The 23,515-nt window shown below is 44.7% G+C and overlaps 1 protein-coding gene across 1 annotated transcript in view; it reads left to right on the top strand.

Moving 5' to 3' along the window:
* Positions 1–23,515, top strand: part of LOC309543252 (lysophosphatidylserine lipase ABHD12-like) — a gene marked incomplete at its 3' end in the record, with an annotated part of 45,922 nt that overhangs the window by 20,093 nt on the left and 2,314 nt on the right. Inside the window, exons 8-11 of the mRNA XM_082242703.1 lie at positions 270–307; positions 2,103–2,182; positions 6,569–6,651; positions 12,260–12,338. Of these exons, the coding sequence (XP_082098829.1) occupies positions 270–307; positions 2,103–2,182; positions 6,569–6,651; positions 12,260–12,338 (280 nt within the window). The remainder of the gene's footprint in view (positions 1–269; positions 308–2,102; positions 2,183–6,568; positions 6,652–12,259; positions 12,339–23,515) is intronic.

Consider the following 23,515-nt stretch of genomic DNA (forward strand, 5'->3'; position numbering starts at 1 on the left):
GGGGGGGGGTAAGAAGGGGTAAAGGGGGGAAGGAGGGGAGGGGAGGAGAAGAGGGAGGGGGGGGAAGGGCTGAACTCTGGGAGTTAAACAAAATTTACCCTTCCAATAGCTTCTTTGTATTCTCAGTACTCTCCACAGGACAAATTCTGCCATTTGACAAGAAATCTCCAAGTTCCCTAGCACCATGTTGTCCATATGTGTATACTTGTGTAAAAGAAGAAAATAATTTGATATATATACATTACATTTATTTGTTTTCATATTGACAGTATTGCCACAAATGCAGCCAGAAAACTGCAAGAAAAAGGTGAGCAACTTTAATACCAATTCCACATTTTGAAAAGACATCCAGATTACAGCTCACATGAGAAACAAAAATCCACAAACATTTTTTTAAATTCAAACTTTTTAAAAGTTAAAGATTTGCCCAAGAGCAGAACCAGAAATAAAAAATGTCACTTCTGTGCACCCCTCTGATCCTGGTTTCACTTTAATAAAGGCTGGACTTCCCCACTAAGCCCCGCCATTGGAACAAATCAACAATACGCCTAAAGAATGAGATTTCCTTTATTGAACATGGTAAGATATGTGGTAGCGCTGGACAGGGCTGCTGTTAGAAATCACGGGGCTCCATACAGCCTACCTGACAGGGCCCCCTTCCCCCAGCCTAAAAGTGACTCAGGACATAGATAAACCAGCCCCTTTCTCTGTAGCCTCGGCCGCACAGATGAATGAATCGGAAGTGCTCCGAGGCTTCCTGCTCATTCACAAACTGAATGCTTCAGTGATGAATGAACACAGGAGTGATTGGTACAGATCGCTCACTGTGTTCATTCAATAATGGACGATACCAGTAAATGACATATTTACCGAACCCATCCCCCACTCTCCATCCTGAAACATCCCCCTGTGGGCCCGCAGCAGCTGCCGGCAGGGGAAGAGAGAAACCGGAAGAGCTGCGGGGGAAAGGGGCATACAGGGGGCATCGGACAGCAGATGGAAGGGGTACATGTGCTAGAACCAATCCTGCTGCAGTGTGGAGAAAGAAAAGGGGAAGCTGGCAGCGCTGCAAGGGGAGGCAGAAGAGGATCGGTGTCTGCAATAAGACAGTACAGCTGGACATCCTGCTAAGCAGGTCCCTGGACCCCCCTTTTGAACTGATGGGGCCCAGTACAGGCGGGCTGGCTGTACTGCCTTATCAGCAGCCCTGGCGCTGGACAAGTATTGTGATTGCTCAGCTCTCTCTCTCCTCTCTTCCCCTCCTCCCCAGCTGATGTCAGTGACAGTGCTCGGCCCCACCCGCTGGAGCTGTCAGACAGGCAGAGGAGAGAGAGCCGAGGGGTCAGCTGAGTATTGGGAGCCGCTCTTATTTAGGTACATATGGCATATTTTTTCTATAAGACAGGGATACTCATTATTCTATTACAGAGGGGATAAGATTATTTTATATAAGTGGCTTAACAACAACTTTAAGGCGTCAGCATACCAAGACATTTTGGATAATTTCATGTTCCCAACTTTGTAGGAACAGTTTGGGGATGGCCCCTTCCTGTTCCAACATGTCTGCGCTCCAGTGCACAAAGCAAGGTCCATAAAGACATAGATGAGCGAGTTTGGGATGGAGGAACTTGACTGGCCTGCACCTCAACTTCGCTCCTAAAATTGTGGACAGCCTTCCCAGAAGAGTTGAAGCTGTTATAGCTGCAAAGGGCGGGCCAACTCAATATTGAACCCTACGGACTAAGATTGGGATGCCATTAAAGTTCATGTGCGTGTAAAGGCAATACTTTTGACAATATAGTGTGTGTACATTTGTTTGACATATAGACAAAATTTCCAGTAAAAAACTGCTTTGCTTAAGCTGCCAGCCTGCCAAGATACAGGAAAACATAAGCATTGGGGAGTGTTAGGCAGGGGTAGAGTGATAGCATGAAAACCTAAATTCTTCAAATTTAATATTTGTTAGATATAAAGAGGTTCAAGCTAGGATTGTAAATGAAAAACTCCCCTTGTTACATTATAATTGGCCATCATAGTAATGTTGGATCCATTGTAGAAAAGTTGCCATTGCTGTTTATAATTTGTGATTTGTCTTCATACAGGGAATGCAGCTGACGCAGTGATTTTGGAGGCCCCGTATACCAACATCCGAGATGCTGGAGCGTATCACCCTTTCGGAAGGGTATATGACTATAGCATAAAACCATAACATAAAAGTTTAAACCACTATATGTACAAAAAAATGACAACCGCCCCATCATATAACTCGCCTTTGCAGCAAGGTGCACATGAAAACCAAATAAAAACAAAAAAAAAAAAACACTGAATTGACCCTGCATCACAGGTTATGGTAAATCCACTATATGTTCAAAAATGTTCACCCCTAGAAATTGAGTTTGTTTTTCCATTGAAGAGCTCTGAGGATGCTAACACATACAAAGACTTTATTTTCATAAAAATATACGAAAAACAATAGTTGATGGGGGTACATTCTAGGAAGGATACCCCGAACCATCACATGATGCATGACGCCGCTTACCCTGAAAGCATTAACTAGAAAACAATTACTATATACATATTGCTAAACAGTGCATGCATCGTTTCCAACCAGAATACAGTTCAATAAGCAACAGGTGTGATTGGGGAGGGTAGGGGGTAGAGAAAAGGGGGGGTAGGGAAAAGGGGGGGGGGTAAGGGAGGGTAATAAGATCACAAGCCGAAGCTTTATTGATTGGACAATGACACATAAGGGAGAGTGGGGAATAGGGAAATCTCAGACCTCCTCTCCCTCCATGAGATCCATCAAGTTATAGTCTCGGAGCAGACGGTGAACCAGTCTGCGACAGTTCTCAATTGATATCCTCTCCCGCTGGTGGATAAGGCATTTTCTGGCGCACCATAAAGCGTCCTTAAAGCAGCACAACACCCGCCGGGCGTTGTCAATGTCGTCCTGGGGAAAAGTCCATTCAGCACACCAAAGTGTGAGATGGCAGCAGGGGAGGGCTGGCAGCCTTAGGCCTAGGGGGCAAGTCCAGTCAAGTGGCCCACTGAACCATCAAATCAGCTCACCATTCATGCCCACCTGGTTTTATAATGGACATTGATGTTATGAAGCAAGACAAACCTTATGCAATATGGTAACATAATTGAATGTTAATAGCAACAAAGGAGGTTTACCAAAAATACATGACATTACTCCAGGCGGGGCCTAGGAAGCTCCTGTCATGTGGAGATCACTGCCTGACAGGGGAAGTGAATGTGTTTTATTATTGTGCCAGCCGGGTGCAGGAGCGTACTCTGCACACTCATACCGCTCCGCTGCAGCTCTGCAAATATAACATTGTGTAGCGGTGACCAGCTGTATGCAGTGTCTGGCCCCTACATTAGTCCAGCCCTGAGTGTGGCCTTTTTACCTGGCATCAGGGCGGCCCGGGGGGCAATTGCCACCCTGCCCCCCTTCCCAGTCCTCCCCTGGATGGCAGTCTGCGGTACAAAGTCTTTGTGTTCAGGTTCCAAGGCCCTCAACAGGCTCTATGCAAAGGGGCACTCCCAGAAAATGTGCAAAGCCGTTTCATCCTGGATGATGCAAAAAGGGCAGTGCCTGTATCTGCACAGGTTTCTGGCATGCATAAATGTCCTGAGCAGCAACCCCCCTTGGATTGGCATCCATGCCAGATCTTTGTGCCTGTTGGTGAGTTCCTTTTGAAGAGACATTCCTCCAAACCACTTTGCAAGTGGCTGAAGGTAAGCCTGGAACAGTCTCCACAGTGTCCATTGCTCTGATCAACTTGTAGATTAGTTTTTGGCCTCCACAAGTCGGGCTTAACTCCATGCGGCCCCTGCTCCTTGATAAACTTAAGTGTCTAATGGCGCTTTTCCAATGCATGGAACCGAACGCTTCGGCTCGCTTTTGTGCTTTCCCACTGCTGGTACCGCATGGTATGGTGTAGGAACGGTACGGCGGCGCTTTTCCACTGCATGGAACTTGAATGGTACGGCTCTCAAAAAAAGTACCACCTCGATTGTGGTTCCAAGAGGTACCATACCCGGGACCATATCCCACAATCCTTTGCATGCAGTCACTACTAGCCACTGATTGGTCAGAGAATCCCACCCACCCCGTTGTTATCCCACCCACTTAACTTTAGTACTACTTTAAAAAGGTGGAAAAGCAAACCTATACCGTACCGTACCGAACCATTCCAACACCGTACCATGCGGTACCAGCAGTGGAAAAGCAAACCGGGCCAAGCAGGGCCGAGTAGAGCCGAGCCGGTACTTGCAGTGGAAAAGTGCCAAAAGTGGTACCAAGGAGTGTCCCAGTTGTAGGGGATGGAACTGTCCCATTAGTCCCATCCAACGGACCTCCAAAGAGGAGGAAAAAACAGGACCCCTGTATACAATACTGGCTCCATAAAGACAAGGTTTGATGGGATTGGTGTGGAGGAACTTGGGTAATCTGCATAGAGCTCTGACCTCAACCCTTCTGAACACCTTTGGGATGAATTGGAATGCCAATTGTGAGCCAGGTCTCCTCATCGAATATCAGTAAATGACCTCACAAATGTTCTTTCTGCTGAATGCCACAAATTCCACCAGAAACGCTCCAAAATCTCATGGAAAGCCTTTCCAGAAAAGTTGTGGCAAAAAGTAAGGGAGGGTGTCTTCCCTTTTTAAAGTGGTAGTAAACTCTCTTTGATTATTTTTACCTACAGGTAAGCTTATAATTAAAGCGGTAGTATACTCGTTTTTGTGACTTTTACCTACAGGTAAGCCTATAATGAGGCTTACCTGTAGGTACAATTAATATCCCCTAAACCTGCACGGTTTAGGAGATATTTGCCCTGCATGCAGCCGCTGACGCTAGCGGCGCATGCGCTATGAAGGTCCAGCGAACCTTCAGAGTTCCATGCCGGACACTTGCTGGAAAATGTCTCCCACACGCACGTGCGGGAGTGACATCATCGCTGCTCCGGCCACTCACAGCGCCGAAGCCGCCGAACCCCGGAAGAGACGCCGAGGGAGCATGTCAGCTCCCACAGCGGTGTCCGGGGGTCCGTGTTGGGGCTTTGTTTTAAGGTAAGTATTTCATAATGAGCTAGTATGTGATGCATACTAGCTCATTATGTCTTTGTCTTGCAGGGTTTGCTTTTTTTTTTTTTTTTCAGTATACAACCGCTTTAAAGCAGATTTCCGGCCACAAAATCGACATCATCGATTTTGGGCTATCCGCTTGCTTTTGGTCACCTGTAAAATAAATGGATAGTTACGTTTTTTTTTTTTTTTGTTTACTTACCTTGTTATTGAAAAAAATATACTCCCCTTTCTTCCACTTCCTCCCTCTGCGGCCACGGCCCGCGCCGTCACTTCCTCTTTGCATTGATTCCTGGGAGCTGAACGTCATTGCTCCCAGGAAACAATGCGCCTGCACCGGCCCCGCTCGTCAGTTCCGGTGCGGGCGCCTCATTCTCTGCTAAACAGCTTCTGGGCATGCCCAGAAGCTGTGGAGGGATGACGCGCCCGCAGCGGAAGTGACGAGCGGGGCCGGTGCAGGCGCATTCTGGGAGAAGAGGACACGGAAGAGGACGCAGAAGAGGAGGCGCTGGCTTTGGCTGCCCACATCCGAGATGGCAGCGCTGGAGAAGAAATTTTCAAGGTAAGTATTTGTTATAAAAGGTAAGTGCGACCTGGGACAGTACAGAGGCTATCCATTGTGGAATGTACTAGCCCTGACTGTCCCGGGGGTATTTTTATTGAAAAAAATTTTTCGTGGCCGGAACTTTAACCTTACGGGTTGGTTAAATGAATATCTCCTAAACTTGCACTGTTTAGGAGATATTCTAGTGGGCAGCAGCTTGTGACCTCACCGGTGCATGCACTCTAAATGAATAGCATATCCGTGCCGTTTCTTCCAAGCTCTGTGCCATGGCCAGGACGTCATCATGGCTCGGTCACTCAAGCCGCTGAAGCCAGAATGCAAACCAGATGAAGATGAAGGCCTCTGTAGCAGAGACAGTGCACCGCTGGAGGGCTTTGTTTCAAGGTAAGTTTTTCATAATAAATTACATTTACTGTATGTTTTGGGTTATAACATGACAAAATGTGGAAAATTTCAAGGGGTATGAATACTTTTTCAAGGCATGCAGTAAATAGGACAATGGTTCCCTTTTGGTATAGAACAGTGATGGCAAACCTGAGCACCCCAGATGTTTTTGAACTACATTTCCCATGATGCTCATGTACTCTGCAGTGTAGTTGAGCATCATGGGAAATATAGTTTCAAAACATCTGGGGTGCCAAGGTTCGCCATCACTGGTATAGAATGTCAGGGAGTGACACATGATTTCCTGTCCAGACATCCCAGAGAAAGAAAACTACTAGCTATCATTTTAGTTCTGCTCTTTACCCCATTTCTGCCTTTCATTCTATAATGTTCTGTCACTTTCAGTTTTAGGCAGCACTAGTCACATGGTTTGTGGCTGATACGGTGAATTGATGGGGATATTTTGCGATCTTGTGATGTTGACTTTCCGGCATGTGATAACTGATATTTTTATTTCTCTGGCAGATCTACAGCATTTACCCCGGATTTGAATATTTTTACCTGGACACCTTTGCTCTCACCAATCATGTCTTTCCCAATGATGAAAAGTACGTTTTTTTCCATTTTTTTTTTGTTTTTTTTTTTGTTAGGGCTCTTTTACAGGGGTGGCTGGTAAAAAACAAATGGCCATCAGTCGCCCACTGGAACTACAACAATACATCTGGACAAAGCTGCAATGCTTTGCTGGAGTTCAGTAGGGCTGCACTGCAACTGTGAGCCCAACGCACGGTTTGCAGTTCTGGCATGGTCCCGTAATATAAACTTGCTGTTTGCCTATTAAAAAAAAAAAAAAAAAAAAATGTACAATAGAAGAAAACTGGAGCCCCACTTTCTTCCAGGAACCCAGCTCCTTTGAAAACAACAAAGGAACACTATCGGTTAAGTCCAGCAAGGTGCATGATGCTTCCTGGGTTTGGCTCTATTATTTATATCTGACAGCTTTATAGTACTGAAGACAGCTATCACTGTAGCTCCAGAAGAATGACACCTATCCTTTTGAGCTCCGCATCCTGAACAGGGGAGTCACTGCAGCTGCCAAGCTCACCCCCCTCTCCTGCCCATTCACAGGAGCCTTTGTATTATGTGAACACATTCAAAAGGCTTCTTGAATGGGTATCGGAGTGGGGTTTATGAAGGGAGTAGCTGCCCTGGGTGCCTTTTTGTCCTGTCAAAACCCCACGTTTTTTTGAGTCGAATTCCCGGCAGAGCAATAAACCTGTTAAATATAAATAGTAGAGATAAGCCCAGGAGATGTCATGCAGCTCTTTGGACTTAACTCATAGTGTGCCTTCATTTTTTCCAAAGTGGCCGAATTCCTGGATTTCAGCTTATAATTCACCTGGTTCACTATCAGCGCTCCAATTCATCTCAAAGGTGTTCAGTATGGTTGAAGTTAAGGCTCTGTGTAGACCTCCAAACCATGTCTTTACAGAGCTGGCTTTGTGTACAGGGGTGCAGTCATGCTGGAACGGAAAATAGAATAAAAAAGTAGAATAAATAGTAGAGATAAGCCCAGGAGATGTCATGCATCTCTTTGGACTCATAGTGTGCCTTCACTCTTTACAAAGTGGCCTAATTCCTGGATTTCAGCTTTATCTCAATGGTTTCTGCAATCTGTCTAATGACATTCTCTGGAATGGGTCCCAATGTCATAAGAACATTAGTTCCAGGAGATAATAGGAATGGACAGTTCAAGAGTATAAAATAGTTATGGCGATAAAGAGAGCAAATTTTGTTCTGTAGTCCAGATGGGGAGAACCTTGAGATAGGGAGGGTTTGGGTGGAATGCATTGAATTCTATAACAGCCTCCATTTTTCTGGGAAGGCCTCCTACAAGATTTTGGAGGGTGTCTGTGGGAGGGAATTTGGGCCCATTTGTAAGGTCAGGTACTGATGTTGGATAAAAAGACCTGGTTCACCATCAGCGCTCCAATTCATCTCAAAGGTGTTCAGTAGGGTTGAAGTTAAAGTGGAGTTCCGGCCACAAAATCGACATAATCGATTTTGGGCCATCCGCTTGCTTTTGGTCACCTGAAAAACAAATGGATAGTTATGATTTTTTTGTTTTTGTTTACTTACCTTGTTGTTGAAAAAAAATATACTCCCCTTTCTTCCACTTCCTCCCTCTGCGGCCGCGGCCCGCGCCGTCACTTCCTCTTTGCATTAATTCCTGGGAGCTGAACGTCATTGCTCCCAGGAATCAATGCGCCCCGCATGTCACTTCCGGTGCACGCGCCTCATTCCCTGCTTAACAGCTTCTGGGCATGCCCAGAAGCTGTGGAGGGATGACGCGCCCACACCGGAAGTGACGAGCGGGGCTGGTGCAGGCGCATTCTGGACACGAGGACGCAAAAGAGGACGCGTTTGCTTCAGCTGCCCACATCCGAGATGGCAGCGCTGGAGAAGAAATTTTCAAGGTAAGTATGTCTTCTAAAAGGTAAGTGCGACCCGGGACAGTACAGAGGCTATCCATTGTGGAATGTACTAGCCCTGACTGTCCCGGGGGTATTTTTATTGAAAATACATTTTCGTGGCCGGAAATCCGCTTTAAGGCTCTGTGTAGTCCACCAAACCATGTCTTTTTGGAGCTGGCTTTGTGCACAGGGGTGAAGTCATGCTGGAACGTAAAATAGAAAATGATATCAAATACTTACTGTAATTTTCCTTTCTTTGTGCCACTCCATGGCAACAGACATTTGATAGTATGTTGCCACCTTGGCACCGGGAAAAAAGGAAAATCGTATAGAACGTTTACCATAATTTTTCCTTTCCTGGCACCAATCCATGAGAGTATACTACTGCATACTGCTATGTTGACCCAGGAAAGAGTCTTTCCCAAACTGTTACCACAAGGTTGGAAGAGCACATTTGCCTAAAATGTCTTTGTAGAGTAAAGAAAAGGCGCCACTCAATGAAGCAGTAATAACAAATTTATTAAGCTCATATCAAGACTTACATAAAAGCAAAAAGTGGAGCGTCATGACCCGGCGCCCTTCCTAATTCACCGAGTAACCGTTCTGGAAGCCGCCGGCAGCCTAAACCAATCCGGGGGCTGAATCAGAGTGTGGCTGCGGCGAACCGCATACCTCACAGAAGGACCGTGCGGCCGTAGACGAGGAATGGGCGGTGGAATGGGTGGTGGAATGGGCGGTTACCAGTTTCGGAGCATGCTCACAACAGCTTCTTCTTCAGACCAATAGAATACACGGCCAGACGCAGGACACTTTCGCTGGCCGTGTATTCTATTGGTCTTAAGAAGGAGCTGTTGTTGTTTTTATGTAAGTCTTGGTAAGAACTTAATAAATTTGTTATTACTGCTTCACTGAGTGGCGCCTTCTCTTTACTCTGCTTGCATGTGGGATCTCGCTTCGGCCCTGTAAGAGCTGCCCTCGATGATAGCACTAACACTGTGCTTTTGGAACATTCACCATCAGTCTGGTTAGCATTTCACCTATCAAGACTGTCTGGAACAAAGGGTCCATCCCCCAGCAATAGCGCCCATTCTTTTTTTTAAATGTCTTTGTATGCTGCAGTACCCTTCACTGAACTCAATCATTTGGAGCAGACTTTCTTACCACTTAAGCCCCGGAAGATTTTACCCCCTTCCTGACCAGGGCCTATTTTGCGATTCGGCGCTGTGTGACTTTAACAGACAATTGCGCGGTCGTAAACGATTTTGACGTCCTTTTTTTCCCCCACAAACCGAGCTTTCGTTTGGTGATATTTGATCACCTGTGCGATTTTTTTTTTTTTTTGATCATGCGCTATAAAAAAAAAAAAAAAAGAGCGTCAATTTTGCAAAAATAACAATATTTTTCACATTTTTTTATATGAAATTCCCCCAAAAAAATGTAAAAATCAAAATTTAACATTTTAGGCAAATTTGTTTTATGCTACATATTTTTGGTAAAAAAAAAAATCGCAAAAAGCGTATTTTGATTGCTTTGCGCAAAAGTGATTGCGTTTACTAACTAAGGGAAAGATTTTTGTCATTTTTTGTTGTTTTTTTTATGCGTAATGGCGGCGATCTGCTTTTTTTTTTTTTTTTTTTTTTTTTTTTTTTTTTTTTGCGGGACTGCGACATTGTGGCGGACAGATCGGACCCTTGACTGACATTTTTGACACTTTTTGGTAGGGATGCACCGAATGTTCGGCGGCCGAACATTATTCGGCCGAAAATAGAAAAAATAGCACTTTCGGTGTTCGGCCGAATAAGTCAAAAGGCTGAATAATTTTGTGCCGAATAATAGGGCTGAACGATAGTCAATATGATATCGACTATCGTTCTGTAGCCGTAGGCGATATTCATATCGCCGAGGTCACGGTATTTACAGGGGGAAGGGACTCGGAGGAGGACAGGAGGACTCACAGACTTCCGTGAAGCCGGGACACTTCAGCGGTGAGCATACATTACTCACTCGTGCACTGCAGCCCGCCCCACACATTCAGTGAGTCTTACTCTCCTCCCTAGTTTTTTCAATGGCACATTCAGGAAGCCAATCACGCCGTGATTAGCTGCACAGCGAACCAATCACGCGTGCCTGCACACCTGATTGGTTCCGCTTTGCCGCTACTCACAGCGTGATTGGCTTCCTGAATGTGCCATTGAAAAAACTAGGGAGGAGAGTAAGACTCACTGAGTGTGTGGGGCGGGCTGCAGTGCACGAGTGAGTAATGTATGTATGCGGCTGTGCTCCTTTCCAGGCTACTACTAGTCCACCTCCAGCCTCCTACTACCACCACTATGAGAGACTGTCTGTCACTGTATAATCTGATCGAGTCCACACTGACACTGACTGACTGTCACTGAGTAATTGATGTTACCACATTAACCCTGACCTGCCCAGTATCTGCAATTAAAATTTACAAGGCTGCCTGCATGCTTCCTGATTTCCATTCCCAGCATCCTTCCCAATCCCTACAGTGTCACTAACATTAACCCTATGGTACAAGGCTCCAGTGTGCACTGAATCCCATTCCCTACAGTAACATTTAGGGAGAGAGAGCGACATGAGAGGACAAGAGAGAGAGAGAGAGAGGACAAGAGAGAGAGAGAGAGAGAGAGGACAAGAGAGAGAGAGACACGAGAGGACAAGAGAGGACAAAAAATTGGCAAAATAAATGGAAAAAATGTGAAACCCCGCGTTCGGTATTCGGCCTTCGGCCAAACATTTTATTGTTATTCGGCTTCGGCCAAGAATTTCATTTCGGTGCATCCCTACTTTTTGGGTTACCAGTGACATTACTACAGTAATCAGTGCTATACATATGCACTGTTACTGCAAAATGACACTGGAAGTGAAGGGGTTAACTTTTTTTAAGAGGGAGGGGTTAAGTGTGTCCCTAAGGGCGTGTTTCTAACTGTGATTGGCTGTGGCTTGAGCTATAAGAACAGTGATCAACGGTCCTACATAGTAGAACCGTATGATCACCATTCTTACACAGGGGAGAATGACAGGCGGCTTTGTTTACACTAGCCACCTGCCTTTCTCCCGGTGTCACGAACGATCGCGAGTGCCCGGCGGACATCGGGTCCGCTGGGCACACGCGCGGGGGGGAGGGTCCGTGACCGAGCGGGAGCGCGCATTCGGCGGCGCGCGCTCGCTCGCTCCCCAGAGCCTCACAGGCTAGCGACGTAAACCTACGTCGCTTTGCCTGTGAGGGGCTGACTGCTGCAGTAAATATACTGTGGGCAGTCGGCAAGTGGTTAATATTTTCAAAACAGAGGAACCCTTGAAATAACTTTCCGGTCTCGTGGGGAACCCCTGCTAAAAATGACTATATCTACAACTCGTGATACATTGGTGTGATGGTCAGTGGGAAGAATGCTCCCTACACTTGTGGTCATTGGGAAGAAAAACCCCCTTACAGATGGCTAAAAAAGCTCAATGGTGTCGGTGGGAACTTATCTGAGAGGAAGAAATTGCCCATTTCTCAAGAAAACCTTAGCAACCTCTGGAGGAACCCTGGTTGAGAATCCCTGATCTGGAGGGTTGTCCACATATATTTGGTCAAATATTTTTATGCATTTACAAAGTCTATATAGATACAATGTTTTCAAAATATTATCGATAAGATTATTTACCCGAAGCTGTTTATACGAACGTGTATCATGCCAAAATCATAACCGACTTTTTAATGTTCATTGTTCTGCAGCATTAAAACCATGACCAGTCCACTCATGATCCTTCACGCAGAAGATGACAACGTTGTTCCTGTGTCTATGGGAAAAGAGGTGAGTTTAGGATTGTAAAGGCAGAAAGTTTTTTTTTTTTTTATCTTAATGCATTCTATGCATTAAAATAAAAAAAAAACCTTCTGTGTGCAGCAGCCCCCCTAATACTTACCTGAGCCTATCTTTATCCAGCAATGTTGCTGGAGTGTCTCAACTGCCCGGGACTCCCCCCTCCTCATTGGCTGAGACAGCAGCGCGGCACGATTGGCTCCTGCTGCTGTCAATCAGGAAAGAGAGGGGGCAGGGCCGGTGTAACATTAAAAACCCTACCCCCGTGAAAATTCCCTACCCTGGTCACTTCCTGTGCACATACGTCATTGAACAGCTGATCAGCTTCCCACTGTGCATGCTCACAGCTGCGGAGGGTAGGGAATTTTCATGGGGTAGTATTTTTTAACGTTACACGGCGTCATATATCCGCTGTTACCGCGCATCCCACTGCGCATGGGCCGCCACTACATTAACTCATCTCCGCTCCAACCCTGAGATTTCCCTGCGGGCGCCCTTCATTCATCAGCAGGTGCAGCGTCCCACATGATCTCGGCGTGATTTTATATTTTCATAGACCCGCCGCCGCTTTTACATTTTGGAGCCGAGATCAGGGAAGTCTGACGGGTTGGAGTGGAGATGATTTAATGTTGGAGCGGAGATGATTTCATGTACACGCGGCAACAGCTGATACGGTGTAACGTTAAAAAACAATACCCCGTGAAAATTCCCTACCCTCCGCAGCTGTGTGCATGCGCATTGGGAAGCGGCTCAGCTGTTGAGTGACGTAGGTGCACAGCAAGTGACGAGGGTAGGGAATTTTCACGGGTAGAGTTTTTTTTCACGGAACACCGGGTCAAGGCTCTGTGTCTAAATGGACACGGGAAACTGTGTCTCGGCTCGGGTGCCCCCATAGCAAGCTGCTTGCTGTGGGGGCACTCAACAGTAGGGAGGGGCCAGGATCACAGAAGAGGGAACTGAGAAGAGGAGGATCCGGGTTGCTCTGTGCAAAACCAACTGCACAGAGGAGGTAAGTATAACCTGTTTGTTATTAAAAAAAAAAACACAAGACTTTACAATTACTTGAATCTCTCTGCTCAGTAGGTGGTGGACTACATTGATCCCCTCTGTATCCCTAATAAAAGAGACAATAAACTCTGGTTAAAAAAGAAATTCTAATCGAGTACGTATTCTTAACTCAAAAAAGTCCCTTCTATTGCTATCAGCATCCTCCAAATTTTTCGTTGTTGTAGCTGTAATCCATGGTGGTCCCACTATATGGAGAAATTTTAGTAGCCACCCTTTCTCCTGCTGCAGAGTCTATGGACTATGGGATGTGTAGTGTGTACTGAGCACTGCTTTTTAATAAGTGTGTTCTGAAATTTAGGGAAGTGGGGGGAGGGAGTTGTTTCATGGATGTTGTATGTGACTATGCTTACCACTTGCCAACTGCCCTATAGCAGATTTACTGCTACAGGGTGGCTGTTATGTGCAAAATTGCGTATATACAGTGGTGATCGAAAGTTTGGGCACCCCAGGTAAAAATTTGTATTAATGTGCATAAAGAAGCCAAGGAAAGATGGAAAAATCTCCAAGGCATCAAATTACAGATTAGACATTCTTATAATATGTCAACAAAAGTTAGGTTTTATTTCCATCATTTACACTTTAAAAATAACAGAAAACAAAAAAATGGCGTCTGCAAAAGTTTGGGCACCCTGCAGAGTTAATATCTTGTACTGCCCCCTTTGGCAAGTATCGCAGCTTGTAAACGCTTTTTGTAGCCAGCCAAGAGTCTTTCAATTCTTGTTTGAGGTATCTTTGCCCATTCTTCCTTACAAATGTCTTCCAGTTCTTTGAGATTTCAGGGCTGTCTGTCACGCACTGCTCTTTTAAGGTCTATCCATAGATTTTCAATTATGTTGAGGTCAGGAGATTGTGAAGGCCATGGCAAAATCTTCAGTTTACGCCTCTTGATGTAATCCCCCGTGGATTTCGAGGTGTGTTTAGGATCATTATCCATCTGTAGAAGCCATCCTCTCTAACTTCAGCTTTTTCACAGATGGCATCAAGTTACCATCCAAAATTTGCTGATATTTTATTGAATCTATTTTTCCTTCTACTCGTGAGATGTTCCCTGTGCCACTGGCTGCAGTACATACTACCCCAAAGCATGATTGATCCACCCCCATGCTTAACAGTTGGACAGACGTTCTTTTCATTAAATTCTGCGCCCCTTCTTCTCCAAACGTACCTTTGCTCATTCCGGCCAAAAAGTTCAATTTCAACCTCATTGGTCCACAGAACTTGTTTCCAAAATGCATCAGGCTTGTCTATATGTTAATTTGCAAAGTTCAAACACTGATTTTTGTGGTGAGGACGTAGAAGAGGTTTTCTTCTGATGACTCTTCCATGAAGACCATATTTGTACAAGTATCTCTTTATAGTGGAATAGTGTACCACAACTCCAGTGTCTGCCAGATCTTTCTGGAGGGATCGTGCAGTCAAACGTGGGTTTTGAATTGTTTTTCTCACAATCCTGCGAGCTGTTCTGTCTGATATTTTTCTTGGTCTTCCAGATCTTGCTTTAACTTCCACTGTTCCTGATGACTGCCATTTCTTAATTACATTCCGAGCAGCAGATATTGACATCTGAAAACGCTTTGCTATCTTCTTATAGCCTTCTCCAGCTTTGTGAGCGTCAACTATTTCCAGTTTCAGTTTTCTAGGCAACTACTTAGAAGATCCCATGGTGCTGATTAATGGGGCAGATGAGTCTGGGCATTTAAAACCTTTGAGATTGACATCACCTGGTCTTCCCAGACTATGATTGAGAACAATCCATGACACTGGCAGGTCTCAGCCTTGCAAAGGGGGCAGTGCATGCTATATTTTCTGCAGGGTGCCCAAACTTTTGCAGATGCCATTTTTTGGTTTTCTGTAATTTTGAAAGTGTCAATGATGGAAATAAAATCCAACTTTTGTTGACATATTATAAGAATGTCTAATCTGTAATTTGATGCCTTTTGGAGATGTTTCCATCTTTCCTTGGCTTCTTTATGCACATTAATACAAATTTTTACCTGGGCTGCCCAAACTTTCAATCACCACTGTATATGTATGTATGTATATATATATATATATATATATATATATATATATATATGTGTGTGTGTGTGTGTGTGTGTGTGTGTGTGTGTATGTATGTATGTATGTATGTGTATATATATATATATATATATATATATATATATATATATATATATGTGTGTGTGTGTGTGTGTGTGTGTGTGTGTGTGTGTGTGTGTGTGTGTGTGTGTATGTATATATGTATATATATATATATGTGTGTGTGTGTGTGTGTGTGTGTGTGTGTGTGTGTGTGTGTGTGTGTGTGTGTGTGTGTGTGTGTGTATGTATGTATATATATATATATATATATATATATATAGTGTGTGTATGTATGTGTATATATATATATATATATATAATATGTGTGTGTGTGTGTGTGTGTGTGTGTGTGTGTGTGTGTGTGTGTGTGTATATATATATATTATATATATATATAATATGTGTGTGTGTGTGTGTGTGTGTGTGTATATTGTGAGGGATTAGCTCGGTGGCGGGTGTGGATGACCCCTTGGGGGGTGCGTTTTCCCAGAGAGGTAGCCGACAAATGCTTGCAAACAAACAGTGTGGTTTATTAAATGGTGTTTTCTTCACCAGGCTGTATGCAGCAAAACATCCAAAATAAAATAAAACAGAAAATAAATCCTTGCCTCTGTGGGCGGCTACCTTCTCACAACTGGAACCTGCCTAAGTGTCTGTCTCCAACCTACCGTCGGGCAGACTTCCTTGTCCTACAGCGGACACTCAATAGTCCTTTTATAATAGCTTCACAGGGCAACACAGTCCTTTTGTTTCTTTCACATCAACAGTTCGTCTTCTCACCTTTGAGACGTATTCACCCTTGGTTACCGTCCCGGGCACACATCACTCCGGGGGGTCTTCTCCCAGGCCCACACATCCTGTCGGGAGGCACACGCTGACTGTCCTCCTGCTCCCAGCCCACATGGCTTCAGGATGCAGCTTCTGGAGGCAGCAAACAATAGGAATTTCTCTGAACAAATTATAGAGCCTTAACTCCCTCATTCTGAACAGGTGAAGGCCTTTCAACTTCCTGCTGGCTAGCTCTGTAGCCAACACCCTAAATTAATTAATGGATTCTAAATCAGGTGGAAATGTATCTCCTCTCAGTGACTACATTCCCAGATTTACCTGACTTCCTGTCACATACCCCCCCCTCTTGTTTCAACCCTAGGGTTGGGACACATATTTCCAGGCACGCATGTGTCAAGCACTGCTGACTCACTGATAAGCCTCCTATTATCCTCAAGCTTCCGGATGAAACTGTTTTGTCATCTTCATTGACGGATTTCTCATAAATGTCAGACAGCTTGTCCCTCATAACCGTCTGTCCAATCCACCACGGAGGACCGTGATCCATAGGCAACTCAATTGGGCTAGTCTTAATGTCTTCAACATTCTTAAGACGCCTCTCTCTGCAATCCATAAATGTTTTCCACAAAACTTTGAGAACCTTTGCTTCACTAAGCTTTGTTCCAAGTAGGGACTCTTGACATCCCTCTGTGACTTGAGTTGCCTCTCCATACAGCTGTACACAATCATTGACTTTTTGTTGTAAAAGGGAATGATCTTCCTTCTTGAGCTTTGCTTGCTCTAAGATGCTGTGCAGAGGATTTTCCAATTGAGACAACAGGCTGTCACACATTTCTTCAAAGTGACCCCTGTTCCTTTTCCCAGAGACATCAATATCATTCACCAAACATTTCATATTCATAGGCAGATCTGAAGCATTTGCACTCATCAACTTCTTAAACTTTTCGCCCTCCTGAGCGAGTCGCAGTAAAGGCCTACTATTTGATTTGATATTGAGTTTATATTTCTTGCCAAACTCTTCACAGAAGAAGCCAACCAGAACATCATCAACTTTCTTTCCACCAACATAGGGGTCAAAGGCAACAACACAGTTGAACCCAGCGATCTGGGTGGTATCCATTATAGACCTCCTCTCTGCATCAGTGAAGAAGCATGGAACTGCAACACATTCTTTTACAGGTTTCTTCAATGCACTTTCTGCTGAACTATTTGACCGCTCAAGGTCACCTAGTTCTTTTTCTCTATCTGAATTCCACATGGAATGCATCTCAAGATCACGATCAAACTTCTGCCACCCGTCTTTCACCAGTTCCATTTTGGAAACACTCCCTGAAAGGCACTTGAACTTAATTTGCTTCACGTTTTCATCAACAGCCTTAGTTTTCTCCACTAGGTGGCGTTTGCTTTTTTCTCCCAGATTTATATCACTTGCTTTAGTTTTCTCCGCTTTAGTTTTCTCCACTAGGTTTTCAGCCTGAACTGAGAAAACATCACATTTCTTACACAGCTCCTTTGTTTGCTGAAGTTTTTGAAGGAACGGTTTATTCCACAGGGGTGATTCAAGCCACATGTCATCACATTTCTGAGGCTCACTCAGGACAGACCCCAAAACACTGATCCTTTTAAAAACTGCATCAGGCACACTATCCCCTCTTTGGGACAGATCCTCTGTTGCCTGGAATTCCTCTTCCAGTTCCTGCAACGGAATCTTCATCTCTTCTACTTGCTGTTCTAAGGCTCGCTTAGACTTTTCTAGCTCCTGAACTCTTTTCACAACATCATCCTTGGAGCTGACCAATTCTTCCATTTCTGTACGCAGCTGTTTGTCAACACTTTCTAGTTCAGCCTTACACTCTAGAGCTTCCTCCAAAGAGCGAGCCAAGAACAGGGCTTTGCTCTCGTTATCACGCACCTCCGTTTCTGCACGGGCGCGTTCTTCTGCATATTTTGCAGACACAGTCTTCTCTTCACCAAGCATCTGATCAAACTTCTTTTTCACATCTTCAACACACTGTAATGAACCAACGCTTTCTTCCATGCGTTTTTTCATATCCGCTATCTGAGCCTGCAATGTTGCGACTTGCTCTGATAGGTTTTTCTTTGCTTCCGCCTCCTCTTTTAATTGTTCCAGGAAGCCATTTTTCTCATCTTCCATTTGTTTGAGCTTTGTGCTAAAACTCAGCCTTTGACACCTCTCTTCCTGTAAGAGTTCCTGCGTGTCTTGCAGCTGCGATTCCAAGATAGAAAAATCTTCCGCAATTTCTCTAGATTTGCTGTCTGCTTGAGAAAGCTGATTTGTAACATTGTCCAACTCAACCTGCAGTCGGTTTGCCTTCTCTGACAGCTTAGCACACAATCGGTCACCTTCTGACACCTTGACTTGCGATTCCAGAAGCTGTGCCTCTACTTTTTCCCTCTTATGTTCACAATCTTCTTTTCCCTGCATAAGAGCTTTCACCTCATTGGCTAGCTTCTGGGAATGAGACCGTAATTCTGCCACACAGGCTTCTTTCTCCTTTAACTGCTGCTGGAAACGTTGGGCTTCACCTTTCCAACTTTCACAGTCTGCACGTAATTCATCTACCACATTGCTCAAAGTGGTGAGCTCATACACAGTACTCAGTAATTTAGCCTCTCTTTCACTTTTCTCGTTGTCGCTGAGAGACAATGTCGTTTTCAGAGCGACATTCTGTTCCTGCGCCCCCTGCAGGTCTATTTTTGTAGCTTCCAAAGACTGAAGACTTTTTTCCAGCTGATTTCGTAACTCCAACATATCATGCATACTTTGCTCCTGCAAAGTCTGAATTTCAACCTCCTTTTCCTTGAGGATGGTATCTTTCTCCATTATAGTCTCTCTGCGTTTTTGCAACTCGACCAAAAGAAGAGCAGTGGATTCTTCCCACTGTGACACATGAGACTTGAGTAGTTCATTCATTTCCTGCAAGTTTCTATGCTCCATTTTAAGCAATTCCAAGGCTTGTTCCTTTTCTTCCATTTTCCGTTGCAAGGCATCCAACTCAGCCCTGCACACATACTCGGTTTCCTCCAAACCGATGGCCTCCATTGGCTGCTGGCGTCTCTGTTTCCAGCCTGCCATGCTCTCTTGATGAGCCTTTTGTTGAGCTGCAAAGCTCTGCTGAAAATCCGCATTTGCCTGCTGTTGAGCTGCATTTGCTTGCTGTTGAGCTGCATTTGATATAATCAGATGTTTCAACATCTCCTCCATTTTGAGTTTACTTTTCATCTGAGCACACTGCGTCTCCATAGCAGTTTCATCAGTGTTGCTAGGGACAACAACCTTCCTCTTTAGTAGACTCTCTTTAGGCATGGATGGGGCTGGTTCAGACGGTAGCATCCCCTCCATCCATAGAATCCGGTCTCTCATTTCATCTATCTTTGCATTTTTCAGGCGTTTGGATCGCCCCATCTTCAATAACTCCACAAACAAATTTTTCACAGTCCAGCAAACAATTTTCAGACCACTGTCTCTTTAACACATGTAGTTTTTCTCTCTCTTGCAAGATCTCTTTTCCTGCGCACACAGTTTGTGCAGTCACTTGCACCAGACACAACAAAGTTCATCAAATAATTTTGAGACCGCTGTCTCTTTAAAACACTTTTTTTTTTTTTTTTTTCTGTCAGGATCTTCTCTCCTGCACACATAGATTGTGCAATCTCATGCACCAGACAAAGTTCATCAAACATTTGCACTTCCTTGCAGGGATCTTCGCTTCTGCCCACTGCATACCTCCACCATATGTGAGGGATTAGCTCGGTGGCGGGTGTGGATGACCCCTTGGGGGGTGCGTTTTCCCAGAGAGGTAGCCGACAAGTGCTTGCAAACAAACAGTGTGGTTTATTAAATGGTGTTTTCTTCACCAGGCTGTATGCAGCAAAACATCCAAAATAAAATAAAACAGAAAATAAATCCTTGCCTCTGTGGGCGGCTACCTTCTCACAACTGGAACCTGCCTAAGTGTCTGTCTCCAACCTACCGTCGGGCAGACTTCCTTGTCCTACAGCGGACACTCAATAGTCCTTTTATAATAGCTTCACAGGGCAACACAGTCCTTTTGTTTCTTTCACATCAACAGTTCGTCTTCTCACCTTTGAGACGTATTCACCCTTGGTTACCGTCCCGGGCACACATCACTCCGGGGGGTCTTCTCCCAGGCCCACACATCCTGTCGGGAGGCACACGCTGACTGTCCTCCTGCTCCCAGCCCACATGGCTTCAGGATGCAGCTTCTGGAGGCAGCAAACAATAGGAATTTCTCTGAACAAATTATAGAGCCTTAACTCCCTCATTCTGAACAGGTGAAGGCCTTTCAACTTCCTGCTGGCTAGCTCTGTAGCCAACACCCTAAATTAATTAATGGATTCTAAATCAGGTGGAAATGTATCTCCTCTCAGTGACTACATTCCCAGATTTACCTGACTTCCTGTCACATACCCCCCCCTCTTGTTTCAACCCTAGGGTTGGGACACATATTTCCAGGCACGCATGTGTCAAGCACTGCTGACTCACTGATAAGCCTCCTATTATCCTCAAGCTTCCGGATGAAACTGTTTTGTCATCTTCATTGACGGATTTCTCATAAATGTCAGACAGCTTGTCCCTCATAACCGTCTGTCCAATCCACCACGGAGGACCGTGATCCATAGGCAACTCAATTGGGCTAGTCTTAATGTCTTCAACATTCTTAAGACGCCTCTCTCTGCAATCCATAAATGTTTTCCACAAAACTTTGAGAACCTTTGCTTCACTAAGCTTTGTTCCAAGTAGGGACTCTTGACATCCCTCTGTGACTTGAGTTGCCTCTCCATACAGCTGTACACAATCATTGACTTTTTGTTGTAAAAGGGAATGATCTTCCTTCTTGAGCTTTGCTTGCTCTAAGATGCTGTGCAGAGGATTTTCCAATTGAGACAACAGGCTGTCACACATTTCTTCAAAGTGACCCCTGTTCCTTTTCCCAGAGACATCAATATCATTCACCAAACATTTCATATTCATAGGCAGATCTGAAGCATTTGCACTCATCAACTTCTTAAACTTTTCGCCCTCCTGAGCGAGTCGCAGTAAAGGCCTACTATTTGATTTGATATTGAGTTTATATTTCTTGCCAAACTCTTCACAGAAGAAGCCAACCAGAACATCATCAACTTTCTTTCCACCAACATAGGGGTCAAAGGCAACAACACAGTTGAACCCAGCGATCTGGGTGGTATCCATTATAGACCTCCTCTCTGCATCAGTGAAGAAGCATGGAACTGCAACACATTCTTTTACAGGTTTCTTCAATGCACTTTCTGCTGAACTATTTGACCGCTCAAGGTCACCTAGTTCTTTTTCTCTATCTGAATTCCACATGGAATGCATCTCAAGATCACGATCAAACTTCTGCCACCCGTCTTTCACCAGTTCCATTTTGGAAACACTCCCTGAAAGGCACTTGAACTTAATTTGCTTCACGTTTTCATCAACAGCCTTAGTTTTCTCCACTAGGTGGCGTTTGCTTTTTTCTCCCAGATTTATATCACTTGCTTTAGTTTTCTCCGCTTTAGTTTTCTCCACTAGGTTTTCAGCCTGAACTGAGAAAACATCACATTTCTTACACAGCTCCTTTGTTTGCTGAAGTTTTTGAAGGAACGGTTTATTCCACAGGGGTGATTCAAGCCACATGTCATCACATTTCTGAGGCTCACTCAGGACAGACCCCAAAACACTGATCCTTTTAAAAACTGCATCAGGCACACTATCCCCTCTTTGGGACAGATCCTCTGTTGCCTGGAATTCCTCTTCCAGTTCCTGCAACGGAATCTTCATCTCTTCTACTTGCTGTTCTAAGGCTCGCTTAGACTTTTCTAGCTCCTGAACTCTTTTCACAACATCATCCTTGGAGCTGACCAATTCTTCCATTTCTGTACGCAGCTGTTTGTCAACACTTTCTAGTTCAGCCTTACACTCTAGAGCTTCCTCCAAAGAGCGAGCCAAGAACAGGGCTTTGCTCTCGTTATCACGCACCTCCGTTTCTGCACGGGCGCGTTCTTCTGCATATTTTGCAGACACAGTCTTCTCTTCACCAAGCATCTGATCAAACTTCTTTTTCACATCTTCAACACACTGTAATGAACCAACGCTTTCTTCCATGCGTTTTTTCATATCCGCTATCTGAGCCTGCAATGTTGCGACTTGCTCTGATAGGTTTTTCTTTGCTTCCGCCTCCTCTTTTAATTGTTCCAGGAAGCCATTTTTCTCATCTTCCATTTGTTTGAGCTTTGTGCTAAAACTCAGCCTTTGACACCTCTCTTCCTGTAAGAGTTCCTGCGTGTCTTGCAGCTGCGATTCCAAGATAGAAAAATCTTCCGCAATTTCTCTAGATTTGCTGTCTGCTTGAGAAAGCTGATTTGTAACATTGTCCAACTCAACCTGCAGTCGGTTTGCCTTCTCTGACAGCTTAGCACACAATCGGTCACCTTCTGACACCTTGACTTGCGATTCCAGAAGCTGTGCCTCTACTTTTTCCCTCTTATGTTCACAATCTTCTTTTCCCTGCATAAGAGCTTTCACCTCATTGGCTAGCTTCTGGGAATGAGACCGTAATTCTGCCACACAGGCTTCTTTCTCCTTTAACTGCTGCTGGAAACGTTGGGCTTCACCTTTCCAACTTTCACAGTCTGCACGTAATTCATCTACCACATTGCTCAAAGTGGTGAGCTCATACACAGTACTCAGTAATTTAGCCTCTCTTTCACTTTTCTCGTTGTCGCTGAGAGACAATGTCGTTTTCAGAGCGACATTCTGTTCCTGCGCCCCCTGCAGGTCTATTTTTGTAGCTTCCAAAGACTGAAGACTTTTTTCCAGCTGATTTCGTAACTCCAACATATCATGCATACTTTGCTCCTGCAAAGTCTGAATTTCAACCTCCTTTTCCTTGAGGATGGTATCTTTCTCCATTATAGTCTCTCTGCGTTTTTGCAACTCGACCAAAAGAAGAGCAGTGGATTCTTCCCACTGTGACACATGAGACTTGAGTAGTTCATTCATTTCCTGCAAGTTTCTATGCTCCATTTTAAGCAATTCCAAGGCTTGTTCCTTTTCTTCCATTTTCCGTTGCAAGGCATCCAACTCAGCCCTGCACACATACTCGGTTTCCTCCAAACCGATGGCCTCCATTGGCTGCTGGCGTCTCTGTTTCCAGCCTGCCATGCTCTCTTGATGAGCC

This window comes from Pelophylax lessonae (genome assembly GCF_965119305.1).
Source record: "Pelophylax lessonae genome assembly, chromosome: 13".
NCBI classification, from domain to species: domain Eukaryota; kingdom Metazoa; phylum Chordata; class Amphibia; order Anura; family Ranidae; genus Pelophylax; species Pelophylax lessonae.